This window comes from Petaurus breviceps, unplaced genomic scaffold (genome assembly GCF_028583685.1).
Source record: "Petaurus breviceps papuanus isolate PSGF00001 unplaced genomic scaffold, PetGlider_PUasm1.0 126, whole genome shotgun sequence".
NCBI classification, from domain to species: domain Eukaryota; kingdom Metazoa; phylum Chordata; class Mammalia; order Diprotodontia; family Petauridae; genus Petaurus; species Petaurus breviceps.
Window position 1 is genome coordinate 20,466,030 of NW_027185655.1, and position 27,592 is coordinate 20,493,621.

Below are 27,592 nucleotides of genomic sequence, written 5' to 3' on the forward strand. Positions count from 1 at the left end.
TAACACTGTGTAGATGTGTGTAGTCTTCCCATGTGGGGCTCAGACTTGTAAATAGACATTTTGGCAACTGGTACAAGAGTCCTGCATTATCTATCCTTAAAACAAATATAGAGGGAGAACCTAGGACCCCAGCTCCCTAGGTGGGGAAGCTTCTGGACACAACCTTCTAATAGCAATACAGAGGCCCTGCGATTCCAGCCAATGTTGGGGGAGACCCTGGAAAGTGGGAAGACCATTACAGGAAAGGCTTCCATCTGGGGAGAAGCAGGACTCAACTGGAGATTTTAAATGTCTTCTTGCTAACTAGTTTCTGTGATACTGAATGAGTGAAAGTATTGTTAAACTGTAGCTATAATAATTTAATTGCTCAATTTAAAAATCATTATTTTGTTTTCCTTTTTCTAAATGTTGGTACCCTGTGACAAAATTCAGGTCTTTGTATTCCAGTTCCAGCCCTGGGGGGAGACTGTAAATCAATAAATATTAATGCCTGTACCCAAGAGGCTGAAAAATGAAAGTTGGAATTTGGAAGAAGCATCTTTAATAGCTTTGTATCACACTGAGATTATTTATTCTTTAGATCTCTCATTATACTTTTGGCAAAAAGCCAGTGTGGGAGAGACCATTAAGGTTGTTCTTTCAGACACCTACTTTGGAAGGTATATCCTTCAGGTGCTGTTAGGCACCCTACTCCCTGTCTGCCCACGCCTGGATCCAGAGGGAAGAACATTTTTGTGTGTGGGGGTGACATTCTTGTTTCAAGGGAATGGTTGATGATGTTATTTTTGCTTCCCACAAATGGGGATGTTTAAAATAGGGCTTTATTCCATTGGCATAAGTGACACATAGCCTATGTATAGTGGGGAAGTAAGGTCCTGGCAGATGAAGAGGATTTGATCTCAACAAAACACAAGAGCTGTGGATGTCCACAGATCACAACCAGGGGAGCTGCCTCAGGGATCACCAGCAAAGAGTCCAGATCTCCGGCTGACCCATCCTTCTTCCCAGACCACTGGATGGACTGAATGGATGAACTTCAAAGCCAGTGAACTGGGATTTGGGCTTCACTTCCGGAGGGTATGCTACTGGGTTGTGTTTCCTTTTTGAACCTCCCTCCAAGCTGCATGGGACTGACGAAGGGTAAACTTCGTTGTTCTGGAGTGTCTTTTGACTCTGTGCCCTGAAACACTGGAGGAGGGCCAGTGTAATCTAATCAGGGACTGCAGCTGAGGCTATATTTAATTAGGGGCTTATTGTCTGGCCATGGTTTCACAAATTTGGAGACCTTTGGAAACTTTTGTTGGGGGAATGAGGTGGAGTGCCCATTTCTGCCCTCAACTCTTTCCAATTTCTCTACTTTAGTGACTGTATTTGTAAAGTTTTACAAAACCTCACTTTCATGTTCTGTGAAAAATACACCTTTGTCCTTTTTGTTGACTCTAAGAAGATTCTAGATGAGAGCTTCTACAAATTGCTGGGAATTGAGGGGTGAGGGTTAGAGAGGGTACCTTTGAGGTATGTAGAAAAAGATCCTTTCCTCTATTAACAATTATATTACCAGAATGCATCCTCTTCAGCTGCTCCTAAGAGCAATTGGATGATTTTTCAAGAGAAACTTACACCACTCCTCAGCACAAGGGAAATCTTGAAACTTTTCCAGGATTTCTGTGCATGAAGAATGTGATATTAAAGAGATGCAATGAAAAATTGGGAGAAAGAGAAAAGTCCTGTTAATTTGGGACTTTGAGGGGTGAAAGAGGTGGGGAATTTGGAGGATAATTTACTATTTCCTCAGCCCATCTGAAGTAGAGGTTATAGCCTATTCTGATTGTTTTGAATAAAAATATGTGATTACCCTCTATCACACCTCCCCACACCCAAATCTCTATTATCTCTTTGTTTCCCTCCATCTTGGTCTCTCTCTCTCTCTCTCTCTCTCTCTCTCTCTCTCTCTCTCTCTCTTTGTCTCTGTCTCTCTGTCTGTTTCTCAAAATTCTTTGGGGAACCTCTCCTCTCCATCCAGAAGTTTGGTTTCAGTATGCCTGGATACTGGACACTAAAAATATTTCTGGAATGACATGAACCTCTCTCACCCCATTCAGGACCTGGACAAGGCTACACAAGAACCAGCACATGCTTTCCCTTCATTTCTGGGTGTCTCCCTGTCGGGCTACAGATGCTGCTCCTTCTGTTACCAATGGCATTCAGTCTCATAGCCGCAGACAGTGCCAAGCCAACAACTGTACGGGAAAGCTCAGCTACAAGACCCTGGCAGCTATCACGGCAGGAACAGCAGCCCCCCCAGCACAGACCACTGGGGCCACCTCCGCCACCCCATCCAGGGGCCTTCCCATCTCCCTTGGGTTTGCCCAGGCCCCGCCACAGGGGCTGAAGAAGTTGAAGCTGGTATCAGTGGCAGAAGCGTCCCCAGCTAGGGGGCCAGTCCAGGCACGTGGGTCCCTTCTCCAGGCAACTCTTCGTCCCAGAGGGGGCCAGGGTAGGATCCAAGACACCTTCAGCTCTCACCACTGTCTCCTCCTGTCACTGCGGTCTGAGGAAGGGATCATTATGGAAGTGACCACTCCTGATCCAGTGAAGCAGCCCAAACTGAGAGAGATCAGGGATGGGAAGGGCAGCAGACATAGCAGCCAAGACCTCAAGCAACAGCAGCAGCTGACGCTTCCAAAGCCATCGGGGGAAGCAAAATACGTGGAGATCTGTGGCCCTGCTGGAGCAGCCAGAGAAAGCCCCGGGACTTTGAACCTGACTCTAGTGGGAGCCCCTGGAAGCCCCCAGAGCAGAGCTAGCAGCCCCCCGGATGAGCCCACTGCCCCTACCCCCCAGACTCCTACCTCCTCTGGACTCTCTGGCAGCCATGGGAGCCCCAAGACATTTTCTTCTTTCTCCTCCTCTGCCTCCTCTTCCCCAGCAGACAAGGTAGGAGAAGCCTGCTCCCCCCACCTGGACGACATGATTACATCCATGGGTGGTCCAGCCTCCTTGTCTTCTTCCTTAGGTTTCGAGAGTGAGAGCGGTGAGGGCAGTGACCATGAGCCCAGCTGCCCTAAGGATTGCAAGCCATCCCACCAGCCCAGAGGGGGAGAAGGAGGAAAAGCGAGAGGAGGAGCAGGAAGAGGAGGCCCAGCAGGGTTCAGGGCCACCCCTGCCAAGGCCCAGGGCTGCGGCCACCCCCCACCGAACGAGGAGGCTCACTACATCACCACCCATGAGATCCAGCTGAGTGAAGTCGAACAGGACACAGACTTTGACCTCGGATTGGCCTCTCGCTGGGATTTCGAAGACAACAACGTGATCTACTCTTTCGTTGACTACGCTTCCTTCGGTGGTAGCGATGAGACCCCCGGGGACACCACCACCCCGACCGAAGACAGCTGCTACCTAAGCACTGGCCCGAGTACCAGTTTCACCAGGTCTCCCACCCCCATCAGCAGCGAGCCAGGGCACGCACCCATGGCCAGCGATGGCCGTGACACCAGCAGCACTGAAGTGGGCAGCACCCTGTCTGAAAGTGACACTGATACCGCGGCTGCCGCCACCCCCCCATGTGAGCCCCCAGGCGAGCCCCAGAAGGCAGCTCCAGCAGCAGCAGCAGCAGCAGCAGTCGCAGCAGCCCCAAGCAGCTGTGGGAACGCTCCAGGCCAGATCCGCCTATCAATCAAACCAACTTCCCGGGCTATAAATGAGCCTAGCAACGTGCGGCCAAAGCAAAACATTATTCATGCTGCCAAGCATGAAGGCGAAATGAGCCTCCGAGTGTCTTCAGCTGCTGAAAACAATTCAAGTTTGCCCAAGCCGCACCCAGCTGCAGCAACAGCTCAAGACCATGCAAAGAAGTTTATTGCCGTACCTGCCCGCCTGCAGACTAGGTGTGGGGCCATCCGGGCCAAGGAGCTGGTGGATTACTCGAGCGGGGCGTCCAGCGCCGTCAGTGAGCTGGACGATGCGGATAAAGAGGTGCGTAACCTGACATCCCGAGCTTTCCGGAGCCTGGCTTACCCTTACTTTGAGGCCCTTAACATTAGCTCCAGAGCTCCCTCCACAGCCCTCTCCGACGTCGGCTTCGGACGCTGGTCGACCTTCTTGGATCTAAAATGTGGGGGTCTCGGAGCCAGGGTAGAGCAGAACTTGCTGAAGAACAGCGCTGCGTCGGTAGCTGCAGGGCTGCGGAAGGGTGCCGGGGCCAGGACCTCTGCAGACCAACTCTACATCCAGTCCAAGAAGTCTCAGACCAAGGCCCTGGAGTTTGTGGTCAGCAAGGTGGATGGGGAGATCACCCACGTGGAAACACCTTTGTGCTTCCAGAAACAGGTCCAAAGTGGCTCCCGGGTCGTCACCCTTCTGGAGACACTAAATTTACGCAGCGAGAGCAAAGCAAGTTCTGTTGCTGGGTCCGTGAAAAAAGGTGCCAAGGCCCCGGGGTCAGTTTACACAGATGACGGCTCGGAGACATCGGAAAGCAGCAAGCCTTCCTCTCGGGCAGAAGGGACACAGAAAAAGTCCAAATTTGCTTCCAGTCTTCTCAAAAATGTCATCTCCAAGAAGATGCAGCGGGAACAGGAGTTCAAAATGGAGCGGGGGCAAGTCTCAGACACATCTCACAAGAAACCCCCTGGCTCCTCCAGGGAGCCCGAGGACTCCTCCGGTTGGGAGAAGGCCCCAGAGAAGGGCCTGCAAAGACAGAGTTCCCACTACTCAGAGGCCAGCTCTGAGTACACAGTGGTCAGTGTCTCAGACGGGGACACTCCAGTGTCTGAAGATAAATCTCCAGTCTTTCAAGCAAGTGCTCCCCGGGAAAGCAACATTGGATCCAACAGATCCTTTACTGACCACCGGCCAGAGGAGGTGTGTGGAATTAAGAAGAACGCCTCTGAAACTGTCAAGGGGATCTTCCTTCGCAGCCAGAACAGCGCGTTTAGGTCTTGGAAGGAGAGGGAGGCTGAGAAACTGGAGGAAAAAGCCCCCATCAGGAAACTGAAGCTCTGCAAAGGTGGGGACTGGAAGGCTGACCTTGGGGAGATATCGGCCGACAAATCAACGATCATGTCCCGACTCTTCGTCCCCAACATCCAGCACACTCCCAAAGACAAGCAGCCAGGGAAACAGGCCACTAAATATCCTACAGCCCAGGCTGCCTCCACAGCTGTGATCAAACCCAAGGTCCCTGAAATCAAGATCCGCCTGGGCAGCGTGCAGGAGCCCAGTGCCGACTTTAATATAGCCAAGTTACTCACCCCGAAGCTGGCAGGAAGCAGCACTTCAACCCTTTTCAAAACCATTGAGGACAACAACAGAGCGCAGCAGAAACTTTTCAGGGGGGACAGCTTGGAAAAGGTGCCCCAGTTCCAGGTACGGGACGTGAGGGACAAATCCAAAACTCAAGGGCCGCTCCACCAGGTGAGAGACGTCAGGAAATTGATCAAAGGATCTGGGGAAAGTAGTGATAAAGGAAGTGTGACCCCTGAACAGGGAACCTCGGGACCGAAACCCAGGCAGCTTTCTGCAGGTGGCAGCGCGCCCAAGTCCCTGTCCCCAATGGTGATCACGTACCAAGTCGTAGCGAACCACAGAGAAGAAGGCACTGAGCGAGATCTAAGGGAGAGCATGGGGAAAGCTTCCACTAGGTCCCTTCCCTCATCTTCTCCAGAAGGTACAGTCTTAGTTCACAGGGCATCTGGTCGGTTGCCTGTGGCCACTATTGCTCCCAATAAGACTGAACAGGGTTCCCACCTGCCTGTACTAAAGATTGTGTCCAAGACATCTGCACAGAAGACACCAGAAAAGTCCAAGGAAGAAGAGGCCAAGGAGGAGGCGAAAGCCCCCAAACCAACACGTAATGCTCTAGAGAAGCTCACAGCCGCCGTGAGATCCATGGAGGAGCTGTATAGCTTCAACAGGTATGAATGGAAACGCAAGAGTGACCCACTGCCCATGATGACTGACAGTCACGTGCTGTCCCTCATCGAGAGTGAAGAGCGCGAAGGCCTTGCGGGGGAAGCAGGCAAGCCAGTCAAGAGATCGATCGAGGTAGAAGAACGAGGGCCAGGGGGCAAGAGCGGGGTGGTCATGAGGGGGGTGGCCCCAGAACGCCTTCAGCGGAGAAACTCCAACCCCAATGCTGAGAGTGTGTCGGCCAGGGCTGCAGCCTTTGAGAACATGGCTAGGGAAAGGCCCCGATCTCTCTACATTCCCTCGGCCCACAAAGACGTAGAGAGGACCCAACCTCTGCAGCCTTTACCTTCCTTACCTAGCAACCGAAACACCTTCACAGTAAGTACCCAGAAAACAGCTGTGGTGGCAGGCGGGATCGCGGGCAAATTCCCTCAAGGGTCTGCTCAGGAAAGCTCTTCCACAGCAAAGGGGATCAAATCCCAGGGACTCCGGTCCCTAAAGATCTCTCCAGCCACTCGAGCACTGCCCGCTGAAACCACTAGCAAGAAAAATGGCAGTGATGGGGAGAAGGGCTTGGACTCAGCCAGCAGCGACAGTGGGAACTACCTGAGCGGCCCTCTCAAAGGGAACGTGGGGGGTGCCGAGGTCTCTGGAAGGGCAGGAGCAGTGGCTTCCTCTGGGGCCACTCTCTGCAGCCTGCCGCCTCTGAGTGCCCGCAGCCAGGTCCCAAACAGTGCCAAGGGTGCCCAGAGCAGTGGGGTCAGTCGGCCTAGCTGGCGGAATAAAACAGACAGTGCTCGAGACCCTGCCACCTCGGCCCCAGCCATACCCCAGAGCCCTGAGCATCCCCCCACCGCTGTCTATCACCAGCAGTCACTGCCTTTCGCCCTGCACGGGGCCCAGCCACAGGTACTGTGCTTCTCCCCTCCTGGCATCTCTGCCCCACCCCCTGCAGCAGCACCTCCAGGCCCAACGGACCCCTTCCAGCAGCCACAGCCTCAGCAAACCCAGAGGAAGATGCTACTAGACCTGACTACTGGCCAGTACTACCTGGTAGACACACCAGTTCAACCCATGACAAGGCGGCTATTTGATCCAGAGACTGGGCAGTATGTAGATGTCCCCATGACTTCCCAGCAGCAGGCAGTTACCCCCATGTCCATCCCTGTCCCTCCTTTAGCTCTGAGCCCTGGTGCCTATGGCCCCACCTACATGATCTACCCTGGCTTCCTGCCCCCAATGCTGCCCCCCAATGCCTTGCAGCCAACGACCCTCACCCGTACTCCTGGAGGAAGCGAGCTCTCTCCCATGACTAGAGATCCCTCTGGCAAAGACACAGTAGCCCCAAGAGATATGGCTTTTGCTGAGACCCCATATTTTATTGCCATGGGCCAGCCTCCCTCCTCTACTTCATCCTCTGGCCCCCCTGCAACCTCCCAGCTTGTGGGTGCCAAGGGGTTTGCCCAGGTTCATGGCAAGCCTGTCATCAGCATCACCTCACAGCCACTGGGGCCAAGGATCATCACGCCCCCATCCTTTGATGGTACCACCATGAGCTTCGTGGTGGAACACAGATGAGCAAAAACAATTATGGGAAAACCAGCAGAAGCAGCTCCTGGTAAGTTCTGAATTTCATTTGTTTGAAGTTCATAAATTGTAAAGTAGGGATTCTCAACCTCTTAGCATGTGTCATAACCCCCTTTGGGAGTCTGATAAAGCCCTTCCCAGAATCATGTTTTTAAATATTTATGTATATACATACATACTAATGGGCATACACACAATCCATGCTAGGGCTTCCCAGGGAGGGGGGAGAGAGTCCTATCTTTGACATGTGGGCATTTCAGGGATGTTAGATTCCATCCCATTCTACATACTCAGGAGCTAAATTTCTAGTGGCCACCTCTCCTAGATTAAAGGGGCCAATATGCATTGGCACTCGGAGTTCCTTACTGGGAGCTATGTAAACCCCTACTTAAAAAAAGTCCCAGGTTCTTCTCCTTCCCCCTTCAAGTTTCTGTACCATCCCAGCCATCTTCTTCTGCTGCTACATTTCCCTCCAGCCCTTCATATGCCTCTCACTCCCTCTCTGACTTCAATCACTTTACTTTTCCTTAGAACTTAAGGGCAGGAGTAAGGAGAAGTGATAAAAGGTTATGTTTTAGTTAATTGCTAAAGCTCTGAAAAAAAGGGAAAACTGGGAAGAAATGAAAATGAGGCTTGTGGATTGGCCCTGGGTTTTACTTATCCACGCTCTCTCTAGCCTTCTCTCCTGGCCTCTCTGAACCTCCACCCCCACCCTTTCCCCTCTATCACCTCCCCGCCCCCAACCCCCACTGTGGCACAAATAACATAAATAAAGTAGTAATTGGAGGGATTGCTTCCTATTCATCTTTTTATTTCCAGCACCTAGAACTGTTCCCAGCACCATGTACATATTTATTGACAACCAAATTGAGGAATTTCATAAGTCTGATTGCTTTTCAATTGGTGCCAAAGGCAGTTTTCTTTTCTTTTTAAAGGTGGCTTAGTAGAAACCACATGGCCCTTATCCTGCCTCCCTCTCATCTTTCCTTCCTGTTTGAATTTGATAATATTCCTAATTGAAGTGCCATTTCTTAAGCTCTTGGTCTTTAGCTCTGCTGTGTGACTGTAAGTTCCATTTACGTCTTCATTGGCTATTACTAGAGGCATTTCACACACACGCAGGCACACTCATTCTCTCTCACAGCAGCTCCCTCGCTAAACTTGACCTTTCTGAAAGCTGAAGATGCCAGGGTTTCAACACACGCCCACATACTAGCTGGGTCGCCATTTTGGCTGTACATGAAGAGACCCAGGCATGACTGTGCTATGCTCCTAACCTGGGAATTTGTGTACTCTGGGATACTAACTACTCTTTTCAGGACTGACATTCTTCTGATTTCAGGGGGAAAATGCTGTCTTTCATTAGAGAAGGCAATCAGATAAAATAAAAACGCTCACTCTCTCCTTTGTTTACATTCTTAGACACAAGGCATTGCCCATGCAAACATAGCCTGCCTGAGCTTGCTAGGAAACAATGCTTCTTGGTCAGCTGGCCACTTAGAAGAGTGTCCAGGACTCTGCAAGGGATCATTACACACAAATTATTCCTTTGTTTGAATCTAAGACATCTGTATAAAAATCTCCATATCTGATTTTTAGGGGCATGGAAGGAAGTGTGTATGTGCAGGGGGGTAAGGCTTAAAGGGAGGGGGCAGAGGAGGCTATCTTTGCCCTGTGGGCATTTGGGAAAAATATAGAATTCCTCCTCCTCCCTCCCCATCCCCATTATTAGTGTTACAGAGATGGTTTTTCTTATTTCTGTATTATTTGATTCCTATACATATGCCACCTACAAATTATAGGTGACTTCAAGTGACTCATGCCTGTAGGTTTTTCTCACTCCTTGTGACCAGTTAGAAACTGAAGAAAGGTCAGTTCTCTAGAAGGGAAGAGAATAGGTGTTCCTAAATTGGAATCACCAAGATCTGAGTTTAAATTCTGATGCTGCCATTAACCAGGCAAGTCACTTGAAGTCTCTGGGCTTGAATAGTCCTCATTTGTAAATAAAATGAAAGGTTTTAGATTAGATGTGCAATACTAATTCTGTGGTTCTATGATCCTGAGAGGAGCAGATTTGTGTCTTACGGGTGGGCCTGAGTAAATGGCACCATGCAGCTTATGCTGTGTGCATGGGGTTTGGTGTTATAAGGCCTAGGCTTGAATATGGGCTCTGGCACTTATATTTTTTAATAAAAATCTATTGATATCTTTTGGTTTTACATCACCTCCATTTCCAAATATTTTCTCTGCCCCTTTCCTGCCCTTGAGGCTGACAATAAGTGCACAACCATGGATAAACACCTAAACTATGGTATTTTTTCTGAACATCCATCTACCAGCAACTTCACAGAGTTATTGGAAGGAAAGCATTTTGCAAATCTCAGAGCCACATTGATTTTATTTTATTTGTACTTACTATATATATATATATAAGCTACCTATATGTCATCACCTCTGATAGAATGTAAAACCCTTGGATTTCCTGAACTCAAATAGCATCTCAGACACTTCCTAGATAAGTGACCCTGGGCAAATGCCTGAACCTCTTATCTGCAGTTTCCTCATTTATAATGCTGTGAGGACCAAATTAATGTGATAGGCTATTAATAAATATATTAAGAAATATTAATTACATTAATAAACATTCATTAGACATTAATAAATATTAATAGACAATATATTATATCTATCATATATTATGTATAATAGATTCTATTATAGATAATATCTAATATATGTAGCATATCATATATCTAATATGTTATATCTAATATATCATAATATATTTGATCATATAAACATCATAATAGATAAGATATGATTTGTTAGAATCTATAAACTTTTAATAAATATCATAGTTTTCAAATCTATACAAAGTTATTATTGTCATCATTATTTCTTTGTATACCTAAGGCCTAATAGAATGCCTGACACGTAGTACGCATTAAACAAATTCTTGTTGATTGACACAGGGGAGTTCTTACCTCCTGTAAACTGAGGAAAAAGGAAAGGTACTAAATAACCAGAATGTTTCTCCATATAGTAAGGGAAAAGCCCTGGATTGGTAACCAGAAGACTTGTGAATCAGAGACCAGAGTCAAAACAGTGCTAAATAATGGACATAGGATAGTGGGAAAACCTCTTGTCAATCTCTCCAGGCCTCAATTTTCTCATCAGTAAAATGGGGACCATAATACCTATCCCATCCACCTACTTTGGTTTTCGTGAGAGTCAAATGCAGTCAATTAGCATGTATAAAGTACTTGTTACAGTACAGGTGAATCGCTAGGGATACAAAGGCAAAAGTGGAACAAAGCCTGCCCTCAAGTTGTCTCATAGTGGAGAGCATTTCTACATGTTGAAGTGGGGTCAGTTTTGGGGGACCTCCTTTACCTACAGTGATTCATCTCAAAAATCCTGCTATGATGTCTTCTCTGTCTTCCAAGGTCTGGCACAAAGAAACTAGGCTTGTCTGTTCCTCAGACACCCCTAACCATTCCCTAGCCCTGTGCATTTTTACCAGTTGTTCCCCATTCCTGAAATGCTGTCCCATGTTATCTCCACCTCCTGGATTCTTTTTTTTTTCTTTTTGGAGGGGAAAGGTAGGGCAAATACGGTTAAGTAACTTGCCCAAGGTCACACAGCTAGTTTTTTTTGTGTGTGTTAAGTGTCTGAGGCTGGATTTGAACTCAGGTCCTCCTGACTCCAGGGCCGGTGCTCTATTCACTGCACCACCTAGCTGCCCCCACCTCCTGGATTCTTTTAAGGCACAGCTCTAATCCCACCTTCTTCCCTAGATCTTTGCCAGCTTGTGTTAATATGAATGCCCTTCCTCTGGGATCATCTTTAATCAAATCCATCTCTATCTTTTTTGTATAGAGTTGTCCATGGGTCATCTCCCCTGGTGGATGGTGAACTCCCTGAAAGCTGGGGCTATTTTTGCCTTTTTTGTGAGTGTACCCAGCACTAACTACAGTGCCTGGCATATTGTTTTTGCTGTTTCGTAATTTTCAGTTGTGTCTGACTCTCCATGACCCCATTTGGAGTTTTCTTGGAAAAGATACTGAAGTGATTTGCCATTTCCTTCTCCAGCTCATTTTACAGATGAGGAAACTGAGGCAGGAAGAATTGAATGACTTGCCCAAGGTCACACTGCTAATAAGTGTCTAAGGCCACATTTGAACTCAGGTCTTCTTGACCCCAGGCCCAGTGCACCATCCGCTGAGCCACCGGCTGCCTCTAGATAAATAATAACTATTATAATAATAATTATTTTCTTCTTAATTTCTGTAATTAGTGAGAGACAGTGATTTACAGTGTGAATAATACTTTTTGTTTATTTGTCATTTTAGTCACATCTGACTCTTCGTGACCACTTTTGTAGTTTTCTTGGCAGAGATACATTTCCTTCTCCAGCTCATTTTACAGATGAGGAAACTGAGGCAGACAGGGTCAAGTGACTTGCCCAAGGTCACACAGCTAGTAAGTGTCTGAAGTCACAGTTGAACTCAGGTCTTCCTGACTCCAAGTTGAGCCACCTAGCTGCCCAGCTTGTCGACTTGACTTGAATATAGTACAAATATTGAGGGAAGATCAGAAATTGTTTCAGGACCTGAGTGATAATCTTATCAGCAAAGGGAGTGATGGTGGTCAGCAAAGGCCAAAGAACCCAGTGCTGACTACGTGTAACAGGCTGGAAAGGCTCAGTGAGAGGCAGGGGGGAGGCCAGAGCAGATGAGTCATGGTCAGTATCTCCCTTCTTCTGCCTCCTGAGTTTGGTTACACACCTTCTTGGCTGCCTGTTGTTATGGAAAGTGCCCTGGTCTTGGGGTCAGGAGAACTGAATCCAGCTGCCCGTTCTGCCCCTTGCTGGCTACAGCAAAAGCAAGTCACTGGATCTCTCTGAAATTCTCCTTCCCCACCATGTGAAAGGAGAATAGTGAGCGTGGAGAAAAGAGAAAAGGTTTCTCGACAAAAGCACCATGCAGAAGGAAATGTGCGATGGGCTTGTAGCCTTTGCAGTCATGGTCTCATATCACACTGACTGCTTAGTCTGGACCCATGTCCTGAGTGCAGCTGCTCTTCTCCTAACTTCTGTTAGTTGGCTTCCTCTCAAGTAAGGCCTGTGTGTAACTGGCATCTCGGCAGGGAGGCAGAGGGGTTAGGCACAGGAGTCTGTGGACTTGTTCATATAGATACAGATCAATACACATATATCTATATACATACACACATATATGTTCTATATCACTTTAAGGTTTGCAAAGTGCTTTACATATATTATTAAAATAACCCTATGAGGTAGGAGCTATTATTACCCTAATTTTACAAAGGTGGAAACTGAGGCAGACAGAGGTTAAATGACTTGCCCAGGGTCACACGGCTAAGGAAGAATCTGAGGCCAGGTTTGAACTCAGGCTCTTCTGGTTCCAAGTCCAGTGCTCTAGTCACTGGGCCACCTAGTTGTCATTATTCTGAGAAGGGGTCTGTGATACCCAAAATGTGACATCCCTAGCCTAAAACTCTGATCAGTGTGTTCCCGAGTACTATGAACTCCAATAAGATTGCTTGATTCCTGAGGTAAGGAACCATTTTCAATCCATCCCTGATTGTTTCTGACTCAGTTGTTTGAATCTATTCTTCCCCCTTGATTTCAGCTACTTCTGTGCTTAATTATACTTCTCTTTTGTTATCCTGCCTCCCCCTCCCACCCTATTATGCTTCCTTTCTTCCCTGCAATTTCTCCTGAGTACATCATGGTGTCAGGGCTAGAGAGCTGGTGTCAAAGTTGAGAATACCTGGGTTCCAGTCCCGTCTCTGACTCGTATGAGCTGTGTGACCCTGGGCAAGTGGTTTAGCATCTCTGGTCCACTGGCAACCTGCCAAGCCTCTCAGCTGCTGCAGAGCAGGTGCAGATCTAAATTGGTAGAAAAAGTTCCTTGTTGGGAGCTCTCCAGCCTGAAGAAATCACCGATCCAATAAAAGAAAGGAAAAGAACTCGTTTTTCCTCTGATTGATGAATACTTATTGTTTTGTGACTCTCCCTTGAGCAAGAGAGACAGATGGTCAGAGGGTGCTTTGGGAACATCTTCTTGGCAACTGGGAGGAAGATGGGCTGGAGAGAGAAGAGATGAGGCCATAAGACCAATTAGGAAGGCAAATGTCCACAGGAACTCTTCTTCTGTAGCCAATAATGAGCTAGCTTGTCATTTGCGTTCCCTCCTCTCTCCCCCTTTTCCTCAGGCTGTTCCAACCTAGGAGCCAACCCCACTCTTCCATCAGGCAACTGGACCTCCCTATCATTTTGCTGTGGGGCTGGGCCAGGAAGCATCCAAAACCTAGGGTCATGATGTCCTAGAAAATCCTTCCAAGTGTTTTGCTCACTCCTGGTTTGTTGACTGGGTTTTTCTGTCTGTAAGATCATAAGACGATCAGTCATGGTGGGTCTACTCCTCCTGCCTCTTTAGGTAAGACTCCTTAGGACTTCCCTGGAAGGGTTAGCTCACCAAGAAAGCCCTGTAATCAAACCACAGATGGGAATTACTGGGAGGAAGATTTCTGTTCAGAATAAGGAAGTATTTCTTGGCAATTAGAGCTGGCTGTTATGAACTGGGATGTCTTGTGAGGTAGTGAGTTCCCTGTCATCGCAGGAGTTCAAGGAAAGGCTGGTGACCACTTATTGGGGATGCCATAGAGCAGGTATGGTTCAGGTAGGGTTCTTTGCCAAAGAGCCTTTCTAGATCACCAGAGTCAGTCCATTCCTAGAATAGACCTCCAGGGGAAGCACCAAGTTATCTGAACCCAACCCAGGCTGGAAGTATTTATCCTGGGGTTGCCCTGGGGTGGAGCAAGACCTAAAACTAGCAGGAATGCCTATAGCACCATTCTAGATGACTGATTCCCTCATTGTGACTAGTTGGTGGAATGCCAGGGTATTCTGATATCCCCTGGAGACTTTCAAAATATCATATAACCCAAAGCATGGGCTGTTGGCTACACACGACAATTTTCTCTCCTCTCTTTGGGTATAATTCTAAGCAGAGAGAGGGAAGAAGTGATTTTTTTTAAAGCTAGATCTGTGCATAAGGAACTGCCAGTGAGGAAATTCTTTCTAACCAATGCAAATTGGCTCTGCAAATGATTATCTTAGAGAATTGCCAAGGTCCTTGCCAAGGTAAATAACTTTTTCCAGGGTCATACAAACAATATATTTCAGCTATGGGACTTGAACCCATGCCTTCCTGACTCCAAGGTCAACTCTCTGTGCATTTCATCAACATACCTCTCTCAAACAGGAAGATACATGGGCTAATCAACAAATATTTATTAAGTGCACCAGGCACTGTATGAGACATTGGGGATACAAAGACAAAAATGAAAAAAAAAACCTGCCCTCATGGAGCTTACATTCCAATAGAAGAAGGTGACATAGCACATACATAGATAGAGCACAATGAAAACTGATGCACAAAAGAGCCCCAAGAATTAAGGAGGGAACAAGGGGGTGTTTTTTTAATAGAAGGAGATATGTGAGTAGAGGCTTGAATGAAGACGACTTGTGAGAAGCAGAGAAAAGAGGAAGAGACTGAAAATAGGGGAAACACTCCGGATAAGTACCCTACCCAAGAGGCAATGATAGCCTATACCATATGAATAGAGGGAAGGGGATAGATATCAGAGATGTTCTAAGTATTGGATGAAAAGACTTGACAAATGCCTGATGTGGAAGGATAAGAGGAGGAAAGAGGAGAGGAAGCCTTGGAAGTTTCAAACCTGGGTGACCCAAAGAATGGGGATATCCTCAGCAGAGAGAACTCCAGATTCTCACCTGCAGTAATAATAATGTAATAACAAGCATTATACTTGTACCTACCGTATTTATATCTCTATGGTATCATAGGATGTTTTGAGGAAAGCGCATTGTAAGGTGTGAGGCGCTAGATAAAGGCAAGTTATCACTGATTTTGATGCTCTTATTAAGTGAAGAGAAGCCCTCTATAAAAGTAAAGCCAGATAAGCATGACCAGATAGGTATGGGAGGCCTTGGAGTCAGGAAGGCCTAGGTTCCAGCCCAATTTCTGACACATCCTGGCTGTGTGACACTAAGAAAGTCACTTAACCCCTAATGCCCCATTGGGTTTTACCTAATTCCCCCTCCGCCTCTAAGGTTTTAAGAAGTGATAGAGATAATGCTAACTGACTTAAGGCAAGGAATTGCTTATAACAGTGAAAGCAAAGATCTATTGGCCAAAAACAAAATGAAATAAAAAAACATTAACCAGAACTTGTAATAAAAAAAATGTGAAAAATCTGAACTTGGAACTTTCACTGCTGACATTCTTAATAATATTTATTACTAGGATTAGTAATATTCTTAGGCTCTTTCAACTGAGGGAGAGAAAACACCTAACACCTACAGTGACTTCCTGCTGGGCAAAAGGAAGGCATGGAGTAGGGAAGCTGTTTTTGAATCTTAAATCTTACTTTCTTGGGAAAAATCCTTATTTCACTTAGTTCTAGTATATTACTTCTACAATTTCCTCTTATGGCATTTTTACAACCACAGTTTTAGATGAGGGGAATGCCAATTAATCAAACAATTTTCTTCTAAACCAGGAAGAGATCTTCGCGTTACCTTGTTCAACTTCCTAGGTTTAAATATTGCTTCATCGAGGCCCAGAATGAAATGAGCTCAGTGACTTGTCCGGAGAAACAGAACTAGTTTAGGGGCGGCCAGGTAGCACAGCGAGTAAGAGCACTGGCCCCAGTGTCGGGATGACCTGGAGATCGAATCTGGCCGTGTAACCTTGAGCAAGTTATTTAACCCCGATTGCTTAAAAAAAAAAAGAAATAGAACTAGTTTATTATTGATGGAGCCAGACATAGAGTCCAGGGTCATGTTCTTTCCACCACAACTAACCAGCTATTGATACAAAGATTTAGTGGTATCCGACACATAGGTTGCCAAAGCATTTAGTCCTTAAGACAATGAGAAAAGCGAAAGGAGAGAAACTAGGAAATAATGGGAAGAATTTGGGTATTCTTTGGAGTCTTCATCCATAGAACTTATCTTTCTTTTCTGTTCAGTTTATTTTAAAAGACCAATAAATCAGCTAATATTTATTAAACTCTTACTAAGTACCAGGCACTGGGGAGAAAGTACAAACAATGAAACAATCCCTACTTGCTAACAAATGAAGGGGATGAATATATATGAAAATGTACACAACATAATTATAAAGTAAAGAAACACAAATGTATACAAAGAAGTCGATTACAAGGTAGTTTGGGAGGAGACTGGCAATTAAGGGGGATCAGGGAAGGCTTCCTAAGGGAAGATGGTGCTTGAACAGGATTTTAAAGGAAGACAGGAATTCTCTGAGGCATGAGGAGGAGGGAGTACATTTCAGGCATGTGGGACGGAAGGCAGAGATCAAACGTTGTGTGTGGAGGAACAAAGAGAAGGCTCATTTGGCCAGATTGCAGAGAGCAAGAAGAGCTATGTCCAATGGGGCTAGATAGAGTGTTTAGAGCCAGGTTGTGTGGGGTTTTAAGAGTTTATATTTTATTCTAGAGGCAAATGAAAACCCTGGGAATTAATTAAGCCTTTGGAGACAATTAAGTAGGGGAGGGGCAAGGTCAGATCTGCACTTACAGAATTGCACTTTGGCAGTATTTGGACTGGACTGCAATAGAGGGAGAGTGGTTTATGCTGGCTGCCAGTTATGAGGATGTTGCTATAATCGAGATGAGAGCTGATAAGGGCCTGAAATGAGCGGGGGGGGGGGGGGGAGTCAGAGAGGAGGTCATATAATGCAAGTATATGTGGGATGAGGAAGATGTGAGGAGAGAGTGGGCAGTTACAGAAAATGCCAAGGTTATAAACCTGGAAGACTGGAAGGATGGTGATGCCTTAGACAGAAATAGAAAAGTCAGGGAGAGGCGAGGGTTAGGGGGAAAGATAAAGAGTTCATTTTTTGACATGTTGAATTGAAGATGACTCCAGGGCATCCAGTTTGCAGTGGCCAATTAGGTAGTTGGTGATGAGGGACAGAGGCTCAGGGGAAATTCCGGGGAATGGATAGGATCTGCACAGAGAAGGTCTTTAAACCCATGGGAGAGAACCTTGGGGGACATTCACAGGTAGTGAGATGATGGATGCTAGATTATTGAGTGAAGACAACTGAGAAACAGCAGTGAGACAGGAAGACTATTAAGGAAGAGGGAGTAGTTTCATGGAAATCCAGAGGAGAGAGTGGACAGAAGACAGTGGTCAAATGCAGTGGCTAAGTACAGAAGGATTAAGACTGAGAAAAGATAATCAGTGTTGGCAACTGTGATAATTGAAAATGGGGAAAGCAGTTTCAGTTGAGTGCTAAGGTTGGAAGCCAGATTGCAGAGTTGAAGAGGAAATGAAAGCAGTGAATGCATATGGCTTTTCCATGGGATATGGTTGAGGAAGGGAGCAGAGATTATGGAATGATAACTCAAAGGTGTGAGGTCTAGTGAAGGATTTTTAAGGATTACAGAGATTTGAGAATGTTTGAAGGAAGTTGCTGAGGAGAGATTGAACTTTAGAGGGGGAGGGGGAACTAGGATTATTTGATCTGTTGGAGAAGAAAGGAGGAGAAGGTGTCAAGTGCATATGTAGAAGGGTTGGCCTTGGGACAAAAAAGGGCCATCACATTGTCAGAGAGTGAGGGTAAGGGGGACAGAGTAGGAGGCAAAAGCTTTTGATATAAAAAAGAATGGGGATTTCCTTTTCCAAAAGAAAAAGAATTTCCATTTTCTTGGAAATAGTTGGTGAAATGGTTGGACTGATGTTGGTTAAAAAAAATCTGTATACATAGAAAAAGAGAAATGAAATAATTAGAAATGTATTCATTTTCTGACAAGTTTATAAGATAAATACCATGTAAAATTTAGAAAATGACCTGTCCCTTAAATGAAGTGATTTTATGCTTAACACACACACACATACACACACAACTGAACAATTCTTTTTAAGGCAAAATGATAACCCCCTGCAAAACAGAATGGTTCCTCTGAATTTCACAGGATTAGGGTCTGGCCTGTAATTTGAAATGTTATTATCAGCAAAACCTAAATGAAAGAATTAAAATGTAAAAAAAATACAAACTATGAAGCTGGAGACCTTCTCACTGTCTTTTAAAACACACATTTTGATTTTTAAACAGCTGCATTATCATCTTAGAACCCTTGTTTTTCTACTAAAGAAAAAATTGCTACCATTATCACTACTGCCAATGGGCTACTATTACAGTATAATCTGGAGGCCACTTGTATGTGAAATGTGATTGTATCTGTCAAGATAATTTGTGGGTTTCTTTCTTCATAGTTTTATAAAATTACATACATATCACAGACTGAGGAATGGAAGGAAGGGGCCTTAGAGGCCATTCCAATCCAACTGTCTCATTTAATGGATGAGGAAACTGAGGCAAACAGGTTATGACTTGCCCAAGGTCACATAGCTTGTAAATGCCTGAGATAGGGGTTGAATTCAGGTCTTCCTGACTGCACACCCAGATCTCTGTCCACTGTACCACCTAACTGCCTAGAGTTGGCAGGTGTAATAAAACTCATTTGCCCAAAGGAATGTAAATTTTGATCTCTGAAACTTTTTCCTTAAGGGCCACTCATTTAGTCCAGTCCTTAACTGAACCACAACCCCCCTCAGCTATATTCTAGACAAGGGAGAATGTAGCCCCAACTCAGAAGCCTCCATCCCTGGAAAACTCCATCTGGGGGCAGCCTATTCCATTTTTAGAGTTACAGGTGTTAGGCAGGTCTTTATTCTGAGCTCAATTCAGATGCACTTCCTTTCAAATGAGAAAAAAAAATTTCCTTTTTAGGAAAAGTGAACATAGACATAAAAGAGGTTTATTTTCAGTCACTAGAAATGGTTTCAAGTTATGCTTTGCCATATCCATGCAATCTTGGAAAAGTCTCAGAAGTGGTGCTCACTGCTACTTGTATGTACCTTATTTGGAGGCATGTGGAAATCTAAGTTTGTAAAAACACGAGTTAACTAAATGGGATTTATAAGAACATCCCCTATAGATTATAAAATATTATTGAGTATCAAACTCCATGATCATTCAATTTTAATGAAACTTTTCAGGTCCACCACTTATGTGTGGTGTGTGATTTTGGGCAAGTCACTTTCCTCCCATATTAACCTTTAGTTTCCTCATCTATAAAATTAGTGGGGGAGGAGGGGCAGGAGGTGGGCTAAATGGTCTCTAAGTACGTACTGGTCCCCCATGACTGGAATGACCTCTTGGAATCCCCTACTTGCCTTCAAAGTTCAGCTCTAATATTACCCCTACAGGAAACCTTATCTGATTCCCCCAATTACTTTGTATTTTACTTTACATACATGTATTTTGCGTGTGTATATATATATATATATATATATATATATAGCAACTTAAAGTTTTTTTTTTAAATACATTAAGTGGCTATGTGATTATATTAAGGATGAAGTATGCCTCTGGTTTGATTAATAGTAATAATAACACTTAAGCTTTAATGACTTAAAATTACACTAAATTTTGGGACATTCTGAATATGTGTACATCTCCCCTGATAGAATTTAAACTACTTGAAGGCTGACTGTTTCAGCTTTTGGTTTCTATCCTCAGTACCTAGTATGATGCCTGGAACACAGAAGGCACTTAATAAATCCTTCAGATTGACATTTTCTGTGTCTATGATGACAGTTACCATAGAGTGAAATACCTCGGTTACCTTTCCAATGTGCATCTAGCATAAATTATCTTACTCTATTTAAATATTTCATTATTAATGTTATCCTTGAATTGGCTATGTAATTATGTTAAGGATGAAGTGTGCCTTTGATTCTAATTTCTTTTTATTTTTTGGAGGGGGAAAGGCAGAGCAATTGTGGTTAAGTGACTTGCCCAACATCACACAGCTAGTAAGTGTTAAGTGTCTGAGGTCAAATTTGAACTCAGGTCCTCCTGACTCCAGGGCTGGTGCTCTACTCACTACACCACCTAGCTGCCCCAAATATCGTTTTTTGGAGGCCTTTGATTATAAATAAATAAATAATAATAATAATAATAACAATAATGACTAGCATTTGTATATCACTTTAAGATTTGCAAAATTCTTTACAGACATTGTCTCATTCTATCCTCACAACTACCCTAGGAGGTAGGTGCTATAATCATCTGCATTTTATAGATGAGGAAAGTGAGGCAGACAGAGGTTAAATGACTTACCCAAGTTTATACAGCTAATAAGTGTCTAAGGCTGCATTTGAACTTAAGTCTTTCTGACTCCAAATCCAGGTGGAATATTAGAATAGTCCAGTTTGGCCCTTTAACTTTTTTTTACATATGCACCTGTCAATCCCTAAGCCTCACTCCACTCTTATATATAGGACCTAACCTCACAAAACTCGGAATCATTGTGATAATAAAAAATAGTTCATGTTTATATAAAACATTACAGTTTGCATTTTCTTTCAAAAACTTTGTGTGTGTTAAATATCATAACCCTCTCCCCCTCACTCCTCCCCCCCCCCCCATAGATTAGAGTACTCAGGCTCAGAGAGTTTAAACTCTTTGCTCATGGTCACACAGCAAGTAAGCACCCAGACTGGTGCTGGAAATCAGGTCTTCTGACTAAGACCATTGCTTTTTCTATCACATATTGATTGACTTTGATTTGAACCCAGGACCCACAACAGACGCTTGATAAATGCCTGCTGATTGACTGAGAAGGGAGTCTTTGCTTTCAACATTTTACTCAACAAAGCATGAGTTCTTAAACTGAACTGGAAGCAAGACCATCTAGCCCAACTCTTTCATTTCATGCTTGAGCAAACTACAACCCAAGGAGATTAATGACCTACCCAAGGTCACATAGGTAATCACTGCCAAAGGTGGGATTTGAATCCATATCATTTGACTCTTTCTACTACTATGAGGTATATGGAAATCTAGGTTTTTAAAAGCATATGTTAATTAAATGTTATTTACAATGTGATACAATGACCACCAGAATCATCCCTCTGGGAAAATTTTTTTTAATCAATGTTTGGGAGACATTTTATCATTTTAAAGAAATAAGATGTGTTTTAAAAATTAATGTTGTTTTCTTTGGATATGTTTCTATAGGAGCAAGGCAGAAGGACTCTCCTCATTTAATCTGGAACTCGCCTTGCAGCAGTACTAAGAATTCATCTGTAAAACAGCTTCTACTTTTTTTTCTCATTTTTTGCTCCAAACAAACCAAGTGTGTAAGTTTCTTGTTTTCCAAGCAATATGCATCATTGTAGTTTTACAAAGCAAGTTGAAATAACACTAAACCTTTTTTTTTTTCTGTAAAATTGTTTCTTTTTATATTGAATGCAGAATGTAACCTTCATATTTGTCCCCGAGGTAAAAATCCTTGAATTGTTCACAGGGTTCAATTAAAATTTGTAAATGAAAGGTGCTAGTCCTGCCCGGGGGCTTATGAAAAAACTCAGCCAATCAGACAAAATATCCCTTTGGATCAGAGGAGCATTCTTACTGGTACTTGGAATCTTCTGGGATTCTCTGGTGGAGTCAGAACACATCTGGATTTCAGATGTGACATGGAAGTCCTTTGGATAGCCCTGCTAGAATGCATAGTTCCGCTCTAGCTTTTGTTTCATGAGTTATTTGAAAAGATTTGGTACGATCTCAAAAGTGATTATGAAAAGAAATAAGGGTTTTATTTTTCTCGTTTGTACTGTGCTATATCACTTGAAAAATGTGACAGGTTGAACGTACTAGAAAGTCAATGAGTGAATTTGAAATTAAGTTCATTGTCCCTCGTAAAGGGGCATTTTTCTTTCAGAATGCAGGTTTTTGATACAAGTTTGTGATGTCTGGGTTATTGGTTTTTTTTCCACTCTTCCCATTTTAATGATTCCCCTCTAGAGCTGCTTGCTTTTCTGGTACACTGAACAAAAGAAAGTTTGGGGGAACAGAATGAGATGTTACTAGGATCTGATTCACTTTGGCCAGTCTACATGGCTCCAAAAATGGCAGAAGAGTCCAGTTGCTGATGCTTGCAAGAGTGCTTTTCTAAACAGTGTTATCAGACCTGCTGAATCTTTCCATTACGTCTGATGTTGCTTTGGTTGTACAGACACTCCCTTAGTCATTTCATTATTCTGAGGGAAATTTAAGGAAGACCATCCTGTGAATCTTGAACCATCATAAATAAGAGAATATGGATTGCTTGCCCTATCTGAGATAGGATTAAATACCTTATTGAGGGGAAAAAATGAATCTAAAAATGCTCCCTAATCTAATTTTTGAGATGACAAAACACATACTATCATATATTTCTTCCAAGGAATTTCTTTTTATGTTCTGGTTTTTTTCAAAATAAAAACACTGGTGACTTAAAATCTTACCCTTGGCTTGAGAATATGACCCAACAATATTGTTTTCCCTTTAGAATTGCTTCTGAGAACAACAACTTTTTTTTTTTTGGCAGAGGAAGCAGTGTTGTGTGGCTCATGGCCACTGGTCTTTTTCCACTATAGTGACACCTCTTATCTGTTAGACCTGCTAATCATTAGTGAAAAGGATCCCACTGTGTAAATGTGGGGGCTCCCTAGAGAGATCCTAATCTAGAAATAAGTTCCACTGAGCATGGAATAAGTGGGAGCCAACTCTCCTTGGCTGAGAATCTGACTATCAGAGAAACAAGATTTAGAATGTGGCTGTGACTTGCTCTCAGGAATCTTCTGGAAATACAGTTGGGATGTGTTAGGGCCTAAAGGCCGCTGGACCTTTTTTTGTCTTTTGCTTTTAAGTCCTCTCTGAAAGCATCATTTAATTCTGTCATGCTGAGCTACGCCTGTTCTTACGTGACTTAGACCTCTTGCTGATGGCAATGACTGACTCTGAGGTCATAAGTGACTTGCCCAAGGCCCCTTGGGTGAGTCATCTTGCTATATCCAGACACTTCTTCTCATAAAATGTTAGTGGAGGGGTGCTAAGGATTCAGAGCTTGCCCACTGAAATTCCTTATTGTTTGCCAGAGATCAGATGCTGACCTGATGGTAGAAAAACTGGTAAGTTCAGTGAAAAGCCACAAATGTAGCTTTGGAGAATGTGGTTACTGTGTGAAAGACTTTTAGGATCAAAAGTTTAAAATGGGAAGGGATCTTCTGAATTTTACAGATAAAGAGACTGAGGCTCACCTAGACTGATTTATTCACTCACCTGGGGTCATGCAGAAGGCAAATGTCAGAGGTAGCATTTTAACCTGGTCTGCCAAATTCTGAGTCCCATTTTCTATCCACCCTTGAATTCTCTAGGAAAAGAAAAATCTTCCTGAGAGCTCAGAAGAGCACAGAAGAATGTTAACATTAGAAGGGACCATGGAGTAAGTCTTCTGTAATCCAATTCCATCCATTGAGGTGGAAACTGAAGTCCAAAAGAGTGATGAGAGATTTTCCCAACATTGCCCAGGTCACTGGTAAAGCATCGTAAGTCCCTGGGAACAGAGACATGGCTTCAGTGGCACTAACAACCTCAGAAACTCTTCATGGCAGATTTAAGCCTTGACTCCTCACACAGGGAAAGATCTGAGTTCTGTAGGAAATGAGAACATAAGAAATATTGCTCCTTGTTTTTTTATTTAGACAGATACCAGGGGCTTGAGTTATTTCACTTTATTGAGTTCTATAGGATATAAAATTGGATGGATAATGAGAAGGAAAGTGATGAAAACAGATCCACTGACCTCTGAAATTCATTTTATGCCAGCTATTATTAATTCCAATGCTCTGATTTTAATTACATAAATGCCTTATGCCAGACTTGCTACACAAATCTCTACCTCAAGTCAGATGGTAGGAGATTTTTTTAATTAAATATAAAGCTATTCCTGATGTTGTATTACTTTGTCATTTCTTGAGGTTGCATTAAATATCGATGAATAAGAAGCCCTATCAATTAATTGGAATTTACTTTCATTTTTTGTTGAATAAAGTATGAGACTTTCTGACACCAAACCCACTTTACATGAGGGCATCCATTAAGGCATCCATCTTCCTTTCTGTGAACTTTCTTTAATTCTCAGTCATTTCAAAAGAATGCTAAGGATTGATCCAGTCCTTTCATGTTTTAGATGGGGAAACTGAGGCACAGAGAGATCACACAGGTTTTACATGTAGATCTGGGGTCAGAACCCAGGTCCTCTGACTTGAAACCTTTTCCATTACTCTGTGTTTACTTGGAGTTTTCCACAGAGTGTGTGCATCATTTGGTCTACTTTTTCTTTACTTTGATATACTTTCTTTTCCTGTTGGCAAAATGGCCAGATTTCCATCAGCCCCACAGCCAAGGGGTTCTGGATGACCTAGCTCATTTGCTAATAGTACTTCCAAAGATGAGTCATTTCTTCCCATCACCACAATAGAACCCAGATCTTCCCTAGGCTTCATTAGTTGCTGTGGCCAAAACAAAAAATCACCCTATCGTCATCTGTTTGATGAGAAGTGTCTCCATCCTTAACCAGACTGGTATCTAGATCTGGATTCAAAGGATCTGTATTCAAAAGCCTTCACTACTTGTTAGGACTTGTTGATAGAATAGAAGTTCCTTGAGGGCAAGGGACTACTTCATTTTTGACTTTGTTTTCCAAAGCTCCTACTACAGTACCTGGCACCTAGAAGTCACATACTAAATGCTTGTTGATTGAGAGACAGATTTATCATTAGTTGACTTGCCAGAACTTGCCCTCTGCTGACCTAGCCTTTGAGAACCAAGGGCTGTCACCCCAGCAAGGTGTGCCCATTCAAGATCAAGACTTTGGTCATGGTCGCTGCCAATGTAAAATTTTAATTCACCAGAATGTATTTTAGCCCCAGTCACACCTCAGAATAAAATATATTGTAGACACTTGTGGGCATGACTGTGCAGATAGGGAGAAATGAACAAATCACACACTGGTGTATTTGTCCTAACTCTCAGATGTCCAAGTTAGCTTTCATGAAAAGTTCACTCCTCTGTGAGCAGAAATTAGCACTCTGGACTTCCTTTTCTTACTCTCAGATTTTGCTTTCTTCATCAATGCCATATAGAGTAAAGGAATATATTTTAGGTATCTTCAGATTTGGTAGAGATAAAAGGCCATGCTTGCTGAAAGTTTTTGGTACCAGGAATTATGTTTTGGACTGTAGGACAGTACTGATATCTAAGTAGTCTGATTGTGATCATTTCAGAAAAACCTACTTGCGCCTAGTAAAAACATTAGGATACTCTCATCTGCATTTAAAAATACCAATGGCATACTTTTTTTTTTCTATTTGGTGCTCAAAGAGTCTCATATTACAGTTTACAAAGGTAGAGGTAAGCACACAAACACTCTCAGGGTTTGCAGTTTGGCCAAATGTACTTGAAAAACAAACCAAACGCCATACCAAGGTGCCCTGAATCTCAATAACACTGTTGAGAAAAACAATATATATGTATCTGTCACTTGTCCATGTTTTGTGAAGCTGCCTACAGACATGAGGTGACTAAAACAAGATTAGTTGTTAACTTCATTTCTTAGGGGCGGTAGATCTGATAGTGTCCCAAAATGTATGCTGAGTTTAGTTTCTGGTATTATTCAGACTGCTTCAGACTGCTAAGTGGTACAAATATTGACATTGAGTCCGTGCCTTAGATTTGACTCTAATATGAAAGGTTTAAGAGTAGTAGGGGTCCTTCCCACCTTTGGACACTTGTGATCATGGGGTCTAGGACAGGGATTTAAGATCAATTTCCTTTGCCTCAGGAATACCAGCAGTCACAAGCTGCTGGAATTTTGTTTTTATATTGCAGCCATGGTATAATATGAGAGGTGCCCCATAATGGTGCAAGGTCTGATAAGCTTTCATGGGTGTGCTATTATCTCCTTTTCTCCTGCATCTGCTTTGATAAGTGGATGGCCAAAATGGCCTGAGAACACCTTCAGTGCTTGTATCCATGCTCTGATGGTGATTCTTTCTTTCTTCCCTCCTCTGAGGAGATCAGTGCCAATATTTCTTTGGCTCTGCCGGAGCACAATAAGGAACTGTCCTTATGGCTAAAACAGAATGTGAGGACTGTGGACGTTATATACAATGAGAGCAACGTGGATGATGTGACAAAAGAAACTAAGGCATTGGCTGTTGATGTGTGGTTCCCCTGGTGAAGGGGGAAAATGAGGAAAGAATGTGAACATGGAATCTGCTTTCAGCACAGACGTGGTGGAGAGCTCCTTCCTCGCTGAAAGCTGGTGTGATCAGATCATGGTCTGCAGTGAACACGGGACAGAAGGACTTCAGGTCCAATCTGAGAATTGCACTAATGGTGTGTTGCACATGGAGGAAACTACTTTAGAAAAGGATTGTGTGGGAATAGACTACTTACCTTTAATTACCAACACTTGAGATTGGTTGTGGTACCATTTGTACTGTGTTGTTTTTGTGAATGTTCTTAATGAATTTTAAAAAAATGTATTTTTCAATAAAAGAAACTGCAAAGAAAAGTATATTAGGTCTTTATTTCAACCCCCAAGGCACATCTGTTATTTCATTTCTTTACTTTGGAAAAAACTCTGAACACTTCATCCTGTTGAAGAATTGTTTACTAACAGTGAGCTTGCAATCTTTCCAAAGAATATTTCAAGTAGTATAGCCAAACTAGGAAAAACATATTGCTTTCACTGTATATGTGTTAGTTGATCCTTACAGGAGCCCTGTAAGGCAGATGCTATTATTACCCCTGTTTTACAGATGAGGAGACTGAGGCAGACATAAGCCAAATGACCTGCCCAGAGTGATATAGTTAGTAAGAGTCTGAGGTCAAATTTGAACTCAGGTCTTCCTGACTCCAAGTCCAGTGCTCTATTCAATTCACCATTTAGCTGCCTTTCATTATTAATATTACTAGATTAAGTAACCCCGACCTACTACCACTGATTGATATAATGATGGTGATGATGACCATGATGATGTGGTTCAGTGGAAAGTGCCCTCGATGTAGAAACAAAAGATCTGGGTTCAAATTCTAGTCCTGCTACTTGC

General features: G+C 43.7%; 1 protein-coding gene and 1 long non-coding RNA gene across 3 annotated transcripts in view; one reads left to right on the forward strand and one right to left on the reverse strand.

Moving 5' to 3' along the window:
• LOC138165854 (uncharacterized) overlaps window positions 1–3,407 on the reverse strand; it is a 31,088-nt gene extending 27,681 nt beyond the window's left edge. The window contains exons 1-2 of one of the 2 annotated variants that reach the window (XR_011169470.1): window positions 3,271–3,407; window positions 2,853–3,011 (exon numbers count right to left, since the gene is read on the reverse strand). This is a non-coding gene — a long non-coding RNA (uncharacterized lncRNA). Of the gene's footprint in view, window positions 1–2,852; window positions 3,012–3,216 lie in introns of both variants that reach the window. The other variant, XR_011169471.1, reaches the window with a different exon arrangement.
• On the forward strand, window positions 940–27,054 carry CUNH4orf54 (chromosome unknown C4orf54 homolog). Its single transcript, XM_069094180.1, has 3 exons — window positions 940–1,077; window positions 2,103–7,528; window positions 21,669–27,054. The coding sequence occupies exon 2, from the start codon at window positions 2,134–2,136 to the stop codon at window positions 7,486–7,488; it is 5,355 nt and encodes a 1,784-aa protein (XP_068950281.1). The 5' UTR covers window positions 940–1,077; window positions 2,103–2,133; the 3' UTR covers window positions 7,489–7,528; window positions 21,669–27,054.
• The last annotated feature ends 538 nt before the right edge of the window (window positions 27,055–27,592 follow it).

Excerpts from the sequence above, each read along its gene's own strand:
- CUNH4orf54 (XM_069094180.1), top strand. The coding sequence starts at position 2,134 with ATGCTTTCCCTTCATTTCTGGGTGTCTCCCTGTCGGGCTACAGATGCT.